Source organism: Pelmatolapia mariae, linkage group LG20 (assembly GCF_036321145.2).
Source record: "Pelmatolapia mariae isolate MD_Pm_ZW linkage group LG20, Pm_UMD_F_2, whole genome shotgun sequence".
Classification (NCBI taxonomy): Eukaryota; Metazoa; Chordata; class Actinopteri; order Cichliformes; family Cichlidae; genus Pelmatolapia; species Pelmatolapia mariae.
Genome location: NC_086244.1, coordinates 13,687,903 through 13,707,350, shown reverse-complemented (window position 1 = coordinate 13,707,350; position 19,448 = coordinate 13,687,903). Strand labels below are relative to the sequence as shown.

At 42.6% G+C, this 19,448-nt stretch overlaps 1 protein-coding gene across 1 annotated transcript; it reads right to left on the bottom strand.

Moving 5' to 3' along the window:
- Positions 1–276: 276 nt before the first annotated feature.
- LOC134619189 (tripartite motif-containing protein 16-like) lies at positions 277–1,944 on the bottom strand. The gene has a single exon (XM_063464961.1). The coding sequence runs from the start codon at positions 1,942–1,944 to the stop codon at positions 277–279; it is 1,668 nt and encodes a 555-aa protein (XP_063321031.1).
- Between the last annotated feature and the right edge of the window lie 17,504 nt (positions 1,945–19,448).

Here is a 19,448-nt window from a genome sequence, read left to right as displayed (position 1 = left end):
TTAAAAATGGAACAAAATAAAATGAACTGCATTTCATCTATGAAAAACTAATGATGAGGAAAATATTGTTCAAAAGATACAGAAAATGAAATTTAAATTTTTCAATTTAAAATCTCTGGTCAAAGCATGACATTTTTATTAATTATTTTATTGCATGCAAATGTATTTTCTCCATATCCTCTTTAACATTCAAGGGTGCAACCAACCAAGGGCTATATATTTAATTTTAAAAAAAAGCAGAGCACAAAGTAATTACTTGATTCTCCCTACTCAAACTCAAACAAACACAGCAGAGGAGTCTGATCCTAAGAAGTGACTTGCCCTCAGTCCAACATAGAGCGGCTGAGTGAATGTGGTCTGGACTCTGTGAAGAAGAGTCATGGTGTCAGAGACACTGTAGAAGGACAGAATACCTGCTCTGTGATCCAGGTACACTCCAATTTGGGAAGACTCAGGGCCTGTAAACCTATAACAATTTTTGCCATGACTGAGTGAATAATTACCACTGTAACACTCTAATGCCCAAGACTCACTATTGTTTCCAAATTCACTTTGATCTCCCGTTCTGCTTATACTTTTGTGTGCGACTGCTATGTAAATACCAAACCCGCTCCACTCTACCTCCCAGTAGTGACGTCCAGTCAGACTCTCTCTGGTCAGGACCTGAGACCTGTTCATGAATCTTTCAGGGTGACCAGGATATGCCTGTTTTTTACTCACAAATGTTGCCCTTCTGTTCTCTTCAGATAATAACAGCCGCATGTTTACAGTGTCTGGATCCAGTGTGAGCTGAGTTGAAAACTTTAAGAATTCAGCTCTGGTTTGAGGTTCTGGTTGAGGTAGCAACACGTCTACATCAGTCACTGTGCGGGAAATTTTTTGCCATCCTTCCTGAAGATCATCCTGTAGTTTATTTTCAACCTCTAATACAGCAGCCGGCACATCATCAAAGTACAGCAGAGGATGACGTTTAGTAAAAGGTACCTCTGTAGAGTCAGTAAAATTTGAGAACAAAGGGAACATGTGTAGAAACTGAGTGTGATCCTCTGTGTGAGAGAGCTGTTCCAGTTCAGCATGTTTTCTTTTCAGTTCACTGAGCTCTTCCTGCAGTTTTTCCACAACCTGTTTAGCTCGTTTTACTTCAGTTCTCTGTTGGGATCTGATCTGTTGCTGGATATCAGAATTTTTTTCTTTGATGTGAAAGAAAATTTGTTCAAATGTCTTCTCAGTGTCCCTCACAGCTTTATCAGCAGACTGATTAATGGCCTCCATTTCCTGCAGAAACACCTTAACATGTTCTTCTCTGTCCTGGATTCTTAGTTGAATTTTTTCACAACATGGCTTCAGCTCTTTCTGCTTTTCAGTTCTTTCTGTTGAAGCTGGGACTGTGTCGTGGCCTTTATGTTCACCCATGGAGCATAAATAACAGATACACTGCTGATCAGTGCGGCAGAAAATCTTCATTACCTCATTGTGGTGAGGGCACATGTTCTCCTGAAGCTTCTTGAACGGGCTGACCAGTTTGTGTTTCTTCAATCCATCTACATTATGATGAGGCTGTAGATGGCGCTCACAATAAGAGACCACACAGTGTAGACACGACTTGAAGGCTTTCAGTTTTCTCCCACTACAAACATCACAGGCTACATCTTCAGGTCCAGCATAGCAGTGATCTGCAGGAGCAGCATACAGTCCAGTCTGCTTCACTTCCTCCACCAACTCTGCTAACATGGTGTTTTTCACCAGAGCAGGCCTTGGTATGAAGGTCTGTCTGCACTGAGGACAGCTGTGGATGTGCTTCTGATCCTGTCCATCCCAGTGAATTTTAATACAGTCCCTGCAGTAGTTGTGTCCACAGGGAATAGTCACAGGATCCTTCAGTAGATCCAAACAGATCGCGCAGCAGAGTTTGTCACCAGCAATTTTAAATCCTTTCTGTGCCATTTCTCCCCGTAGACAAAGTGTCAGTGAATGCATGTGAATATTTTACAGTTTTGACAGAGAGCAAAAGAAGGAGGGCTTTACACATTCCGATAAATTCCAGAAACAGGATCAACAGGTTTGAATGACCAAGTATGTGTTAAGTGCATTGCTATGCAGTACTGCCTCAGTAACTGGAAACGCTTGAGAAATCATCTTCCACCAAACACAAGAGGAAGCTTTGCTTATATTTTATTTAGGTTATTGTAATTGCATCCATATATCATAATAATATATTTGAGAATGCTTTGAAACTCTCTTGCCCTCCTAATGTTACTATTATTATTATTATGACAGTGATTGAACTGCACCTAATTTCAAACACCAAATAATCTTTACCAGGTGAGCATTTTCCTTTTGGTTTGAAGTCTAAGAGATGTATAAATGTTACATATTTGTGAAGACTAACACTTATTGTTTAAATATGTCAGGGCATTGCAGCTATGCATAGTTAGCCCCATAGCATCAGCTAATGTCAGATGTCGGAGTGGAGGATCCCATCCTGTACCTCCAACAGAGAGCCCACTCACACCTGGACAAGGGAAAAGGCACGGTCAGGATCCTGTTTCTTGACTTTTTGAGTGACTTTAATACAATCCGGCCCTGTCTACTTCAGGAAAAACTAAACAGGATGCAGGTGGACCCCTGCCTGGTCGCTTGGATCTCCGACTACCTCACTGACAGACCACAGTACGTCAGGCTGAAGGACATCATGTCTGACACTGTGGTCAGTAGCACAGGGGCACCACAGGGAACCGTGCTTTCCCCTCTTCTCTTCACCCTGTACACCTCTGACTTCTGCTATAACTCTGAATTATGCCATATTCTGAAGTTTGCGGACGACACGGCCATCATGGGGTGTATCTGGGATGATCAGGAAGAGGAGTACAGGAGTCTGGTGAGGAACTTTGTCACATGGAGTCACTCAAACCACCTGCAACTCAACACCTCAGAGACCAAGGAACTGGTTGTGGACTTCGGGAGGTCCAGACCAGGTCCACTGCCAGTTCGGATAGAGGGAGAGGAGGTGGAGGTGGTCAACACATACAAGTACCTCGGGCTGTGGGTGGACAACAAACTTGGACTGGTCATACAACACGCAGCACCTGTATAGAAAAGGCCAAAGCAGACTGTACTTCCTCAGGAGGCTGAGGTCTTTCGACATCTGCACAAAGCTCCTGAGGATGTTTTACCAGTCGGTGGTTGCCAGAGAACTGTTCTATGCTGTGGTGTGCTGGGGGAGCAGCACAGCAAAGAAGGACTCATCCAGGCTGGAAAAACTGTTCAGGAAGGCTGGCACTGTTGTCAGCATGAAGCTGGACACTGGCGACAGTGGCAGAGAAAAGGACACTAAAGAAACTGCTGGACATTATGGACAATGCTGGGCATTCTCTGCACATAGTTGTAAATAATCAGAGGAGCCTATTCAGTGACAGGTTGCTTCTCCCAAAGTCAAGAACCAACAGACTTAAAAACTCCTGTGTCCCACACGCAATCATACTGTTTAACTCCTCGTTGGAAGAGAGGGGGAGGGGAAACAGGAGGACAAAGGAGGGCGGTGTTACGGGTTCGTAATTGAGGACGAGAGTAAAACAATGATGGTCCAGAAGAGGTCGGTCAAACAATTGATTTTAATGAATGCACGCAGCGTGGAGAGGTGCAAACTGCAAAACATCAGTTGTACATCTCTGCCCAAAATACACTCTAGATTGCTTTTATAACATCAGGGTATTATGACGCCCCCTCATGCGTTTACAGTCACATAATTTGCATCATGTATTTTAAGAGATAACTGCAAACACAGAAGTTCCTCTGGCATCCATCCAAATATGGTGATGATCTCAGGCCTTTGAGGTCCCCATGGACTTGTCCCCCTTGTGTCACCTGTAACTAAGCAAACTCAAATACCCCAAGAAGCTGAATACATTCAGGCCTTTGCTCAGCTACTATTTTACTGTAACCATATACTCAGGCTCTGAGTTATGATATATATATATTAACTCAATCATTTTAAAGTAGTTATAACTGCACCTGTAATAAACATGTTAATATTTGATTATGATAACCCCTATAATATAACTTATAACATAATGCCAGCAGCTTCAATAAACACTTTGATGAAATGATAATTAATGTAGTGTTAAGGATGATGGTTATATACAGTTCAGCAGTGACCTAATTTCTTTAAATATTACAATTCCCTCTCTTGATGTCTCTCCAGAGACATCACCACACCATTTCCTTGGGTCACTCCTCGACCCACTCTGTCACCTCTACATCCATTAATGGCATCATGGGCCCTGAAACCACCATTCCCAGGTCCACTTCCTTCGCTCTGACCCTCTCTAGCCGTCCTCTGACTCAGCAAATCAGAAAACCACCTCATGTCCTCTAGGTGGTCCAGTAATAAAACACCAGCTCCCACTTAAAAACACTTGATGCTTAAGTGGTCTCTGCTCCTTTTCTGGGTCCCTCTCTAGTGGAAATCTTCTCCTGTAAGGGATAAAAAACAAACAGCCTTTCTCTGCTACACCTCACTAACCTACTTTGTTCATCTAATGTTCCTTTCATTATTCAAAGTCTGTTCACAATATCATGTTCTGGGCTTTATCCATTATATTAACTTTACTTAATCTCAATACTCTTTATGTGTGTGAGCAACGCTTTTAGTTCTATTAAAAACACCCCGGGTAAAATATACACCATCCCTATGTCAGCCTAAATCTCCGCTAGAAAACACACTTCAAAATTTTCTATCATCACTTACGCCTCTTTTTGCTTCATGCATATACATAACATGCAAAAGTTACTGTTAATACCAGTTAGACAAGTTTCTACAACATTTTGTTTCACCCGGCTCACCCTCACACATTTCCTGTTCACTTATTGCATATTTATCTTTAACACCTTTTACCTCAGTAGTGGCTAAGCAGAAACAAAGCACCATGTATTCCACCTTTACCCTACAAAATAAATCCATTTCATGTTTGTGTCTGTAAGCATGTTTTCCATTCATTCATTACACTCCACGCCATTCCTGCAAGTTAGGAGCTGTAAATTTAAAAGCTACATAAAGTCCAGGCCTTCGGCCTGGCCTATATTTAAATCATGTGTGTTTGTAAGCGTGCATGCAATTAACCTGCTATGTTCTCATCTTCCCTCAACATGTATCACCTGGACACTCTCACCAGTGAAGCTTAAAACCCTTTTGGACGGAACATCAACTCTAAACAAGCACAGTTATGGATTGTGTCTGAAATTAACTCAACCTGTAAATAGAGACATCACTGTTATCACAAACATATTCAATACTATTAAAATAATACTATACAACATGTTATTAATGCAGTCATCATAAGGCAGATTATATGATAGCAATAAAAATCTCTAAATCCCCAATCCCAACAGGTCCTGTTTTTAAATCTTCCCTGACTTTCCCTTCAAGTTCTGCTTTCTTAGTACAATAATTAGGTCCTCCTAATCCCATCACATCTGCCATATTGATTCCTTCATGTGTAAGTGTCAGATTTCGAGCATCTAAAACTTTACTCAGTCTCTGTTGTGCTAATGATGTCATAGTGAACGCCTGCAAGTTCACATAAGCCACCACACTATGTTAGTCAGAACTTTTAGTGAGTATTCTCTCCCTACATGTGCTGTTTCCTATATTATTTTGGCAACCCCTGCTGCATGCTGTGCGCATTTAGGGTGCCTTGCTTCTATTGGGCTCAACCTTATGTTAACCTACATAAGTACCTGTCTTAAGAGCGACCTCTGCACAGCTCAGACGCCAGTTGCAAGAGCTCTCTAACATTAGAATCATCAGCTGTGACTTATATAGTGTTATTTCGGTACTTTATACTTCACACAGTTTTGAACGTTGTTTATATGGGGAGTTCCTCTTTTTGTGTCTATATCTATTAATATGCCTTGTGCACTAAAGCTTCCTGTTTTTCAGCCTGGCTGAGCACTTGTTTGTGAGTAAAAGGTGGCCTTGCTCTACAAGCCAGCCTTCATTATTAAAGTACATAAAACAAGATAATGGGCAGGTTCATATTAAAAATATAGCTTTTATTCCTAACACCAGTCCCCGTTTTTTCATTTCTCCCCTGAGAAATGAACTAATTCCTAGTTTATGACATTTAAGTTTACTTCAATACATTCCCATTTAATTTTATTTATATAGCGCCAAATCACAACAAAAATTGCCTCAAGGTGCTTCATATATACAGAGAAAAACCCACCAATCTTGTGACCCCCTATTGAGCCAGCACTTTGGCAACAGTGTGAAGGAAAAAACTCCCTTTTAACAGGAAGAAACCTCCAGCAGAACCATGCTCAGGTACGGGCAGCCATCTGCTGCGACCGGTTGGCGTCAGCTAACAGAGACTTTTGAAGAGAAATACTTAATATTTAATAATCCACATTTCACTATTTTATTCTTCGGTTCAGATCTGGATTCTATATTGTTCTTTATTTGTTATTATTTATGTTTAGATTGTTTATTGCTAGTCTTGGTTTGTTGTTGTCTGTTTGGGAGCTGACATGGTCTCTATGGATAAGGGTCTTTGGCGAGAGTAGCATCAGGAGAGAAGCTCCAGAGAGGCATCTTTCATGTTAAACACTAAAATATAACAAAAGAGATCTTCTCAACGTGTTGTATATTTTTAATATTTCCTTATTATTTTGTCATAAAATAAATCAACCAAATAACTTAAGCTGTGTGACAGCACCTTGCGTTTACGCCGGGCTGTGAACTGCCCTGAAGCTACACCCCCTTTTACCCCATTTAATTTCTCAATCTTACTTTAAACTATTCCTGACCTTCTCCTTCTCTCATCTTATCATCTCAAGCACGTCCTGTACCAAATTTGCTTCCTCTTTTCAAGTCCCACATTTAATTACAAGCTCTAATACATTTGCCCTATATGGCTGTTCCGACGTGTTTCCTGTCAACTTAACAGAGTTATTCTCAAAACTCAGAGCTGAGGTTCCCCTTTCCTAAGTCTGTATGTTCTACAAGAGAGCAAGTCGGTAAACAAGTTTATCATCACAAAGGTTGTTAGGTAAAGGTCACGTAGACATTTGCTTAGTAACCCTAAAAGAGCACATTTCATGTAGCTAATCGCATATATTAAAACCCCCCTTTTTGTGACACATCTCATGTGTTACAAACTCAAAATCCTTCACTCAGGTTAGGGAATTAAAAGAAAAGTTAATCATATCATATTAGGTATAGTTGCTCCGGGCCTTCAAACCTGTGTTTAAGGAATGAAATCAAATTAATCATCATGTCAAAATCCCTTCTTGGCTCCATCCACAGCCTGCATCCTTGAAACGTCCTAGAAACAAAAGCCTGTGTGTTAACCAGAACATCACCTTTTATACTCACTTTCTCCCACTTATCATCCAACCTGTGTTATAAAACAAAACTTAAAACATAACAATTATCAGTCATGTGTCCAACCTTAGTCCAGTCTTTTGTCAGTGTCCAGTCGGTCCAACCTATGGTCTGCCTGGTCGTCCATTCACCTGTCCATTCCCACACATTCACTCACACGCATTAACATCGGGTATTGGTAGACTTCCGCACAAATAATCAGATTTACCACCTTCAGCAAACTCAGTTTATTTATATAATCATTTATTTTCTTTTTACTTGTTTCTAGTAAAATAGTTCTTTATACTTTTAGACTGGATTGGCTCGCTGCAATCCTCTTAGACAGGGACCCACAATCTGACCCATTGTAATTCGGAAAAGGTCACCTTACTTTTTGTTTTCCTGAGACTATTGTCGGCGCCGTTATTCATTGTTGTCTTTTGCAGGCCTGCTTAGGACAAAAATGAGAAAAAAAGAGAGCTGAATATTAGCTCATCAAAGTACAAAACAAAATCACCTGACAGGTTTTTCTTTATAAGTGCACTGTTACAAAACCCCTTAAACATGTCCATGTTTATTAAAACTCCCTCTTTAAAAAATAAAACAACAACCTCAAAAATCTTCAACAATCTTAAATTTCACCCATAGAACACACCCAGAACGTAAAAAGCTTCACCGTTTCGTACACCATATCCCCCTTTAAGCACTTTACCAAACTCACATTCAGCCTAAGATATAAACACGTTATAACAATGTGTCAACACTAATTTATAAACCTCTTAATCAGATTTACACCTCTCAACTGTCTACTTTGCTTCCTTTCCTCAAGGCCTCAATCACACACACACAGCAAGCTCCTCTGTCATCACTCACATTAGCTCTCCAACTAATTTTCATACTCAGTCACAAGATAAATACATGTTTAAACCTTATCACATTATTCAATTATTTTCATTTTCTTTCTATACTAATCACTTGTTTTTATCAATCAGTGCAACAGCGCTCCTAAGTCACCCTTTTAAAACTGCTTTAATACTTTTCTTGTGTTTTTTCCATCTTTTTAAATCTTTCCATCAATTTTATTAACCATTCACACCATTCTCTCACTCATACAAGCAGCAAGCAGATCTTCATTGCATATGCTTATGTTCTTAGCCAGGTTTATTCAATGTCTCTATGCATTAAACTTCATGAGCTTGTCTTTTTAGAGTTAATGCATTTTCTGTTTGTGTGTGTTATTTATGCATCTATGGCTTCGCAGTCTTTCAAACTCCTTCCCAATTCTCCAGTTAAGCAGTCAGTTTTTTCTTTCCCCGAATTACTAACCCTCTATTTTAATTTCCCACCTTAAATAAGCACTCCTAATCTTCAGCCAGGAGCTAGGGCCTGTTTTCCAGGTTCATGCACACATTATTCTCTCAACAATTCAACCAGAAACTTGCCTTAACATATCCATTGGCGTTAACCTATAATTTTCTTCCAACTGCTGGATCTGGAGAGTTGGTCCGGGTCTGCTTTGCTCCTAAAAATAACAAACTAAGACATTTGCATTATTATCACTAAACAACCCACTAAACGACCCATTTCTCTTTTTCTAGTCAAAAATACCAATTATGTCATGTATGTAAGCGTGTTCTTCCTTGCATTATGTGGTCATGTAAATGCAGTGTAAGCTGTTTTCTTCATTGCATGCCAGGTGGTCATCTTAATTGAGTGTAAGCAGTTTCTTCATTGCATGAGTGTAAGCTGCTTCTTCATTGCATCCTTATGTATTCATTGCATTTTCATGTATTCATATTTAATTTATGCGTCTTTTCACTGAGCTCTACATTCAAACTATCTCGCTTCTGATTCGTTTCGAAAATAATCTCACATGTAACAGTTTGTATATGTGTGTTTTCTATTCATTAATATAATTGTCAGTTATTTTGATTATCTTTACCTTTTGTATTGTTTACCTCTTTGTTGTGATGTGGTGGACATCCCTAAAACCTCAAGAGTCCAGCGTTCAACTTCAACCCAATCATATCCTATATGCTCGCAGTCAAACTTGTCCTGGTTCACCTGACCTTGGTCCCTCTCTTCCCACTGTCCTGTTCGGCCTTCAAAGCAAACACAGTCTGTTTCTTCTCTGTCTTGATCTTTCCGTCGTCTTCTTTTACGTTAAGTTCCAGTCTGGCAAAATACCACATTCAGTTCCTTCGCCTCAGTGCCCCCCAGTCATTTGACACTGTTCTTGACCAGCCTCCAGTTCCCCCTGCATATTTTATCATGGGGTTTCCTCCATTCTGCTTCTGGAGTCGTCAGTCAATCTTATTTTCATTTACTCTCTTGTTCTTCTCCAGCCATCTTTCAGTCTTCTCTTTCCAGCATGGCAAACATGAAACTCAGTGCCCAATGCTTTTCCACAGTTCTTTATCCCACTGTTCAACTGCCCAGCCTGTAATTCACAGTACATGTTGCATACATGCTGCTGCTGGTGTCGTCAGTGTTAATAGTTCGGTTCCTTTTGTCTGCTGTTGATCCACGATGTTCTGTCGGTCTTCATCAGGAGATTAGCTGGCCTTTGAGCTTCTTCTCAGAGTCAAGGACAAAGTGCCAGGTGAAGCTATAATTTTAAGCCAAAGGGTGGCCTGTTTTTCCCAATTGTGTTAATCTATGCTTTTGCTGCTGTGCTCAACGGTTCCAGGTTTAGAGACGTTCACCTGTATTAACACACTAAAGCATATAATTAATATCATATTCATTGTTTATCTTAAAACCTCCCTTTTGCTTCATCTGCCCACAGTTAACTCTCTCTCTCGACTCTGGGTGCACACTTGTCACCGTGAGCTTCCCTTTTATGGGCATGCATTTCCTGTCCCAGACACACACACGGTTTCCTGTTTCTACAGCTTCTGCAGAGACTTTTTTTTTTTTTTTTTTTTTTTAATTTCACAGTCTACAAATAATCAGTAATTCTACTAAATCTTTATCTAAAAACAATATGCCTTCATTTCACTCACACACATTTTAATAGCGCTCTTTCACAAATCAGGACAACTAACACTTCTCCACACACATCACCATTCTTTATGTCAGTTTTGTAGCATCAGTCACATAATAATTTCTTGAGTGGGTGTACTAAGTCCATATACTTATGTGTTTTCAATCAGCGTCAGTGGGATTTAGATTTCTATCCTGCCTACAGTATAATTCCAGGGCCCGAAATATAACAATACTACTACATGCAAAATGTAATAATGCTTCTTCTGATCGCCTTATTACTGAAGTTACTAAAAAGCCGTAATAAGTATCTGAAACCACAGCGTGACATCGACAGGTTACGTCATAAACATCCCCTGTCCATGTATATTCAACTACACAATACCCTGAATCCAACATGTGTATTTACACAAACTGTTATAAAATGTTAGTCAAAAAACACGGTGTGATTACAAAGAGTCAATAAAACACAAATCCTATTACTTTCAACAAGTATTACGTCGTTCAAGGACGTGTTAAAGCAAAACCCATACTCCAATTCTACATGTATCATAAGGTAGTCATCGTATCTAACAACCGTAATGCCAACAAAGTAGAAATAAAAGCAATTCTTCCCTTAAAACACCAATTCAAGTCGTCCTTAACCCAGGCTCTGCAGTCAGTCATTAGCCACTCATTAGGAAACAGGAAATGTCACTCTAAATAAGTCACAGGCATCTCATTTACATAGACACAGACACACTCTCAAAATAACCAGCCTGCTGCAGTGCCCGTGGCAGACAGAGTGTATATAGAAACATAGAAATTATAAGTAGAAATTATAACACAGAGACGTCTGATAAAAGAAATAATATTTACAAGGCCTTAAAGTGCATAACCTACAGAATTTAGACAAAATTTTAAGTTAACCCTCCAAGGGACAAACTCCAAGTTTTTTATTGTCAATAACCCAGTATCAGGTCCAACCTGTGTCTGGTCTAATTGCTAAAGTTCCTAAGTCAATTTAAAAGCGTCCAACGCCCAAGGTCCAACCTTTGCTACCCAAAAAAGTGCACAAACCGTTCCAAACGGTAAAGTGGTCCAACCACTAGTTATTCTGGAGTGCCCCAAGCTCCACAGTGACCAACTGACTATCCCTCAACTGAGGACAAGGTCTAAGCGTCCTTGACGTTGGCAAGCGTTACCTCTGAGCAATGCACTTCCTAGAACTTCCCACAGTTCCGTTCTACATAAATTTAATTATGTTTTTAAAGACATCCTATGAAACCACCAAACCGACTTTATTGATGTCCAAGCCCAGCTTTATATTCAATTATGACTGTATTACCATACACAGTTTCCAAATTACCTATAATCCTAAATTCAGTAGTCCAACTACTTTAAATTCTCTTTCGTTAGCAGTCCAACTGCATTTAAATCCTCGTAGCAGTCCAACTGCTTTTCCTTTAATCAGTACTGTCACTTAACCTTACATTATCATTACTTCAACTTCAATTCTCATGAGATTTTCACCAAAATCAAAACAGACCTTTACCAGTAATTTTCAGTGAGTAGACTTTCAATTTTGTCAGAACCAATTCAGCACTGTTTGGAAATAATTCAACAGGTAGTGCCTTACCTTTGAATAAGCCGGCTTATGTCCACTCACTTCGACCACTGACTCGTGTCTGCCTGTTTGAGCACCTCGGACCCTCTCGGTCTCAACCTCCAACTCTCTCCCTCTCTCAACCCTCGGCCAATGCACCAAATGTTACGGGTTCGTAATTGAGGACGAGAGTAAAACAATGATGGTCCAGAAGAGGTCGGTCAAACAATTGATTTTAATGAATGCACGCAGCGTGGAGAGGTGCAAACTGCAAAACATCAGTTGTACATCTCTGCCCAAAATACACTCTAGATTGCTTTTATAACATCAGGGTATTATGACGCCCCCTCATGCGTTTACAGTCACATAATTTGCATCATGTATTTTAAGAGATAACTGCAAACACAGAAGTTCCTCTGGCATCCATCCAAATATGGTGATGATCTCAGGCCTTTGAGGTCCCCATGGACTTGTCCCCCTTGTGTCACCTGTAACTAAGCAAACTCAAATACCCCAAGAAGCTGAATACATTCAGGCCTTTGCTCAGCTACTATTTTACTGTAACCATATACTCAGGCTCTGAGTTATGATATATATATATTAACTCAATCATTTTAAAGTAGTTATAACTGCACCTGTAATAAACATGTTAATATTTGATTATGATAACCCCTATAATATAACTTATAACATAATGCCAGCAGCTTCAATAAACACTTTGATGAAATGATAATTAATGTAGTGTTAAGGATGATGGTTATATACAGTTCAGCAGTGACCTAATTTCTTTAAATATTACAGCGGGAACAACTGAGCTGTAGGGCTCAGTTGCCACACAACTCCACTCACATTAAACTAATAATAATCTGTATGAACAGTTCCAGTCTGGTTTTCACCCCTCCCATTGCACTGAAACAGCACTTATAAAAATAACCAATGATCTTCTTATGGCAGCTGACTCCGGTTTACTTTCCATTCTTATTCTCCTCGATGTGAGTGCTGCTTTCAACACTATTTCTCACTCTATTCTTCTCAGTAGGCTAGCCTTCATCGGTCTCTCCCATACTCCACTAGCCTGGTTTAAATCATACCTGTCTGATCGCACTCAGTTTATTCAACTCAAATCCTTTACTTCTCAGCCCTTTCCTCTGACCACTGGTGTGCCCCAGGGATCTGTCCTGGGGCCCCTTCTTTTCATTATCTACCTTCTTCCGCTTGCACACATTTTCCGTAAATACAATATCCAGTTTCACTGTTATACCGATGACACCCAGCTTTATCTGTTCACTATACCTGATTCTGCTCTTCCCCCATCCTCCCTCACTCTCTGCTTAGCCGAACTAAATTCATGGTTCTCTTCCAATTTTCTCAAACTCAATAGTAACAAATCCGAGCTTCTCTTGGTAGGCACTAAATCAACATTATCCAGAACCAACAGTTTCTCTATTACTATCAATAACTCGTCGGTCTTCGTTTCTTCCTCTGTGAAAAGCTTGGGTGTCATCCTCGACAGTACTCTATCTTTCAATTCACACATTAATAATGTCACTCGGTCTGCATATTTTCAATTGCGCAACATTAATCGTCTCCGTCCTTTTCTCACCCCACATGCCACTGCCATTCTTGTCCATAGTCTTGTTACTTCCCGGATTGATTATTGTAATTCACTTCTTTTTGGTCTTACTCAAAAATCCATCCACAAGCTCCAACGCGTCCAGAATTCTGCTGCCTGTATTATCACCAGGACCCCTTCTATCCACCACATCAATCCTGTCCTGCAGCAGCTTCATTGGCTCCCGGTCAAATATCGTATCAATTTCAAAATACTCTTGTACACATTTAAGGCTATTCAACATCTCTCTCCTCCATATCTCTCTGATCTGGTTCAGATCACCGCCCCATCTCGGTGTCTTAGATCTTCTTCTTCCCTTTCTCTCTCTGTCCCCTCTCCCCGTCTTGCCACCGTGGGGAGCAGGGCTTTCAGCTGCTCTGCTCCTTGACTCTGGAATTCCCTACCTCCTGATTTAAGAAATATCTCTTCCTTCCCTCTCTTTAAGTCCCAACTCAAAACTCGTGCAAAATAGCTTATCCCACATAACCTCTCCACTCTGCTATTTTAAATTTGTTTTATGTCTTACGCTTTTATGATTGTGTAAACTGCTTGCTTTTATGTTGCTTTTATTATTCTACTGTGTACAGTGTCCCTGAGTGTTCTGAAAAGCGCTTTCAAATAAAATGTATTATTATTGTTATTATTATTATTATTATTATTATTATTATTCACTGTGCAATATTCGCAATATTTTTTGCAATAGACTCACTCAAAAGTGCAATCCACTGGTATTCCTATTTATCCCCATTATATATTCTGTATTTATATATGTGTGTATGTGTATATATGGTATATTTATGCTTATATCCTTCCTCTCATTCCCTTTTATTGTATCTGTAACATGCAACGTCTGTCGGTGCTGTGCTACTGGAAACTGAGTTTCCTGGAGGAACCCACCTGAAGGATTAATAAAGTTTCATTAATCATCTAATCATCTAATCTAATCTAATCTAACATTCCTGCAAAGAAAGGTCTGGCTTTGTAGCTGCGGATTCTTGAGCAGAATGAGATACGCTTTTTAACAAAATGTAATCTTACTGGGATGTCTTAAAGACATTTAAAGACCCATGACAATGGCTTTTTACCTTTCACTTTTAAACCAAGTGTCAGCTTGGTATTTAAAGGTTTTTTTCTACCAGTTTTTGCTTAGTGTTCCAGGTGGCCAAATTAACCAACACATCCGTCTTCATTCCTCTGCAGATAAGACACATACTTTTCCTTGTAACCGTGTGAGGCAACGCCCAGAAGCTTTTTTTTTTTTAGACCGTCTCAATGTTTTCACCTGTGTGCAATGTTTTCTTTCTGGAACCTAAAGTATTCTGATTATGAGGACCTGCACTGTGTCCGCTGTTTGTTTGTTTTTTTAGATCATAATCAGAATGCTCTAGGTACACTTTGATTGCCCTCTAAAGTACACCATGAACAAGTATGAGGTGTCTGAAGAATTAAATCTGAGAATGTTAGCATGCTCCAACCTGTTAAAACCTTCATTGATTATTTTTTTTCCCTCCGAAACTGACTGACCATAAAATGCTGGTTGACACTGCAGCAATACTGTCACGGGCTGCGTGGCAGACCGTAGGGATATGTGGGAATGAGGACCCAAAACGCAGACTCTGCGATGCAAACCGTGCACTTTATTTACAGTGAAGGCTGTAACACAATAAATCCCAGTTGCTCCCTGACTCCCGTGTGTGTGTGTGCTCCCCTCCGACGTCTGTGCTCGGGCCCCCCGCTGTTGTGTTCTTGCACACGCCGTGCGTGCTGCCGTTCAGGTCCACTCTTCCACCTGGGGGGAAAACCACAAAGAAACAGCCATCAACACCAACCCCGGGAGGCATACACGAACTGCACCGTCGTAAGCTGACACACACTAACTTGGGAAGACAACTCAATGATCCCGCGCCGGTGGGAGCTCCAACACTCTCCTAAGTAGCTCCCCCGACGAGCCCTGATCACCAACAGGTGTGTGGCAGGAACTTCAGGTGTGGCCAGTTCTCCTGCAGGGCCACACCCATCAGGCCTGCATGTGGCTTTGCTCCATCCTCCAGCCACACCCGCAGACACACACACGTACACACCCACACCCTGCCTATACATATGGGTGGAACACAGACTAACACAGCATTGTGCAGAAACACACACACATCACCAAATAATAACGATAATAATAATGATAATAATAACGGTCCATCCTGCTCACGGACCCCCGAGTCCTCCAGAGCAGGGTCCGTGACAGTACCCCCCCTCTAAACAAAAAAGCAAAAAACAGGAAAACCAACCCAGGGCGGGCGGCGGGGGTCCAGGACGGAGGGCCCCAAAACCCCTCCGACCACACCACTAAACAACAAAAACCGAAAAAACTCAGTTCATTAGTCCAACCCCCCGCTCCAATGGCAGCAAACAGTTCTGGCGGCCGACCCAGTGGGCGGCAAAACAGGCGAGACCTGCTGTGGGTAGGCAGAGGCAGAAAACAGTTCAGGAGGCCTACCTCTAGTCCATTGGAGGGAACGCTGGATCTCCGGTGGACGGCCATGGGTCCGGCAGCAGCGACAAAACGGTTCAGGGGGCCTGCCACTGATCCAGTGGCGGCGGTGCTGCATCTCCGGTGGCCTGCCAAGCGTCCAGAGGATGCGGCGCTGCAGGTCCGGTGGCCTGCCATAGATCCGGTCGCGGCGGTGCGGCTGCTGTGGCGGCCGCTGCGGCGGCAGCTGCAGCGGGCGGCCACGGGTCCGGTGGCGGCGGCGTAGCTCCGATGAGCAACCGCGAGGTGTGGCACCTGATCTACGATGTGCTGGTCGCGGTCGTGCGGGTCGCGGACGTGCTGGCCCCTCCGGCTCTGTGAGGTCTTGCGCGGGCAGCACGGGCTCCTCCTGCTTGCTGAGCTCCTCCGGTGGCGGCGTGGGCTCCACAGGCTCGCTGAGCTCCTCCCGCTCACCGAGCTCCTGATCCGGCGGCGCAAGGTCCTCTGGCTCGCCGCGCTCCTCCCGCTGGCCGAGCCCCTGATCCAGCGGCGCAAGCTCCTCTGGCTCGCCGCGCTCCTCCCGCTCGCCGAGCTCCTGCTCCAGCTCGTCGAGCTCCTCATCTGATGTCACAGGCTTCTTCCGCTCGTCGAGCTCCAGCTCCGGCGCGGGCCCCTCCGGCTCGCCGCGCATCTCCGGCTCGCCGGGCTCCTCAGCTAGCGCCGCTGGCTCCTCCGGCTCGCAGGGCTCCGCAGCTGGCGGCGCGAGCTCCTCCGGCAGCGGCGCTGGCTCCACCGGCTCGCTGAGCTCCTCCTGCTCCACCGGCTCGCTGGGCTCCTCCTGCTCCACCGGCTCGCTGGGCTCCTCCTGCTCCACCGGCTCGCTGGGCTCCTCCGGCAGCGGTGCAGCTACAGACGGTGATGATGGTGACACAGCAGCAGGCAGTAGAGATGATGGCAGTGTAGACGTGGCTGAACGCTGCTTGCGAGGACGCCTTCTCCTCCGTGAAGGCGGAGCCGGGTGTATGGAAACCCTCCTCTGTTGTTCATCTGTGTCTTGATTTTCAACGACAGGATTAATAGAAACAAATAAGTCTGGTTTACTCACTGCGGTAATGAGTGCTGTCGGTCCGTCGCCAGCTGACCGGGCTGAAACCGCAGGAGTGGGTTGAGGTGTAATGGGGTGATGATGGTGAGGGCGACATCCCTTCTGTAATGGAGGATCAAACAATTGTGCCGCAAGCATCGACGGGAAAGCCCTCCGCCGATGCGCGAAAAACCAAGCGGCTAGAGCCTCTAGGAGAGCAGCCGAACCTTCCTCGCTCGGGCCACCCAAGCCGAATAATTCAAAACAAGAGCTCTCCCTTAAACTAGTGACCAATGGCTTAAGTTTATTAATGTCCAAAAAGTTCATGGTAAAGGTAGTGGATGAGAGATAATTGTCAAAGAACACTACCTGTATATGTCTCTTGTGTGGGTCTACAGCCTGGATTACGCTCCGGCAGTAATCCCATAGCTGCGAGAGCGATCTCTCCTCCGTGGCAACTCCTGAGTTTGCTGGGTCCATGGTGGTTGGCGGGATCATTCTGTCACGGGCAGACCGTGGGGATATGTGGGAATGAGGACCCAAAACGCAGACTCTGTGATGCAAACCGTGCACTTTATTTACAGTGAAGGCTGTAACACAATAAATCCCAGTTGCTCCCTGACTCCCGTGTGTGTGTGTGTGCTCCCCTCCGACGTCTGTGCTCGGGCCCCCCGCTGTTGTGTTCTCGCACACCCCGTGCGTGCTGCCGTTCAGGTCCACTCTTCCACCTGGGGGGAAAACCACAAAGAAACAGCCATCAACACCAACCCCGGGAGGCGCGATAACCTTAAATGAATGTCGTGTTTTTAATTCCGCTCCGGACTCGTGAATCTCAACCCAGCAGCAGCGGTAACTTCTGCACGTCCTCTCCCGTTAATGCGGCAGGTAAATAATCAACTAACAGTGCATATTATGTTAGCGAGATCTGCCTTATTACAAAACCTGCCATTACTGTGCGCTGCATTTAGGTGACCATGATGAGAGAGACAGACAGATTCTGGCTGGCTCAGATGCTGGCAGTTGTCGCTGCAGTCTACCGGTAGCGTCTCCTTTCAGGCCAGGATAGACAAATGTCACCGAGCAGTGACTAAGTTTGTGGTAAAAGGCTTGCACCCATTTGCCACAGCAGATGCCCCCAATTTTCGGTAAGTGAATGTGTTTAATTGTAGGCAGGGACATTACTGGATATTCTTGTGTAATTGCTACAGAATAATTTATGTTATACTTTGTTATTGCTACAGAAGAATATTTATTTTATTATTTTACATTTACAATTTTTTTTCCCGGGGACCCTGTGACACCCCATTGAAGAGCCGTAGGCTGTGGATCTCTTAAGATCTCACTGTTGGGTTTGTAAGGCCATGTTACTCCTAAATTTCTATCTTGTTCAAAGAGAAGATATAAAACAAAGTTCTAAGCTAATCGACCTTAGTGTTCTCCTTTTTTTAAAAAGAATCGATAAAGAATCGAATCGTTAAACAGAATCGAAAATGGAATCGGAATCGTGAAAATCTTATCAATACCCATCCCTAGTAGTATGGATGTGGGATTTGGGGTGGGGTGGGGTGGGGGGGGGTTAGAAGTGACTGAAAGATTAATAGGCTCTGTTTTGGGTTTTGTTCAAGAAAGACTGACTTCATATAGGGAAAAATATATATCACATATGCAGGACACCTTAAACTAGTTTTATAATTAAGCAGCAAGGCAGAACAAAGTCGGGGCTGTATCAAGGCACGAGGACTAAACTCCAATTCAACCAGACCCAGAACTGATCCGGAATTAAAACAGGACTACAACAGTTCAAAATCAGGACTACTTAGGATTTAACCAAGACAGAACCAGAATCAGAACTAGATAATAGTAGCACTAAAAATCATCATAGACCTGCACTACACTTATTTTTTAATTCTACCATAGTACACTATTTAGATTGAGAAAAGTTTATATAATTATTTAGCCTTGTTGTGCAAACAAGCCTGCATAACTTAATAAATATAGAATTTGAAAAATAACAAACCTAAAAAGAAACACTAGGTACGAGATACTTGAGTACCTATGATACGGTGATACTTTTGGTAAACAACCATTTGACTAACATGTGTGTCTCACCTGCTCTTGTTCCATCTCATTTCTGTCCTCATTCTCGTCTCCATCTCCCTCTCTGTTCCTCTCTCTCCCTCTCTGTTCCTCTCTCTCCCTCTCTGTTCCTCTCTCTCCCTCTTTGTGCTGACAATTAAGCCAAACACCAACATCATCAAATATACAGTTGAAACCAGATATTTACATACTCTTCAGATAAAAACACAAACACTTTGTTAATTGTAACATCAAATCAGACTAAATGTTTATTTTTTTTTT

What these genes read in the sequence shown, in the direction of transcription:
- LOC134619189 (XM_063464961.1), bottom strand. Translation starts at nt 1,944, where the DNA reads ATGGCACAGAAAGGATTTAAAATTGCTGGTGACAAACTCTGCTGCGCG.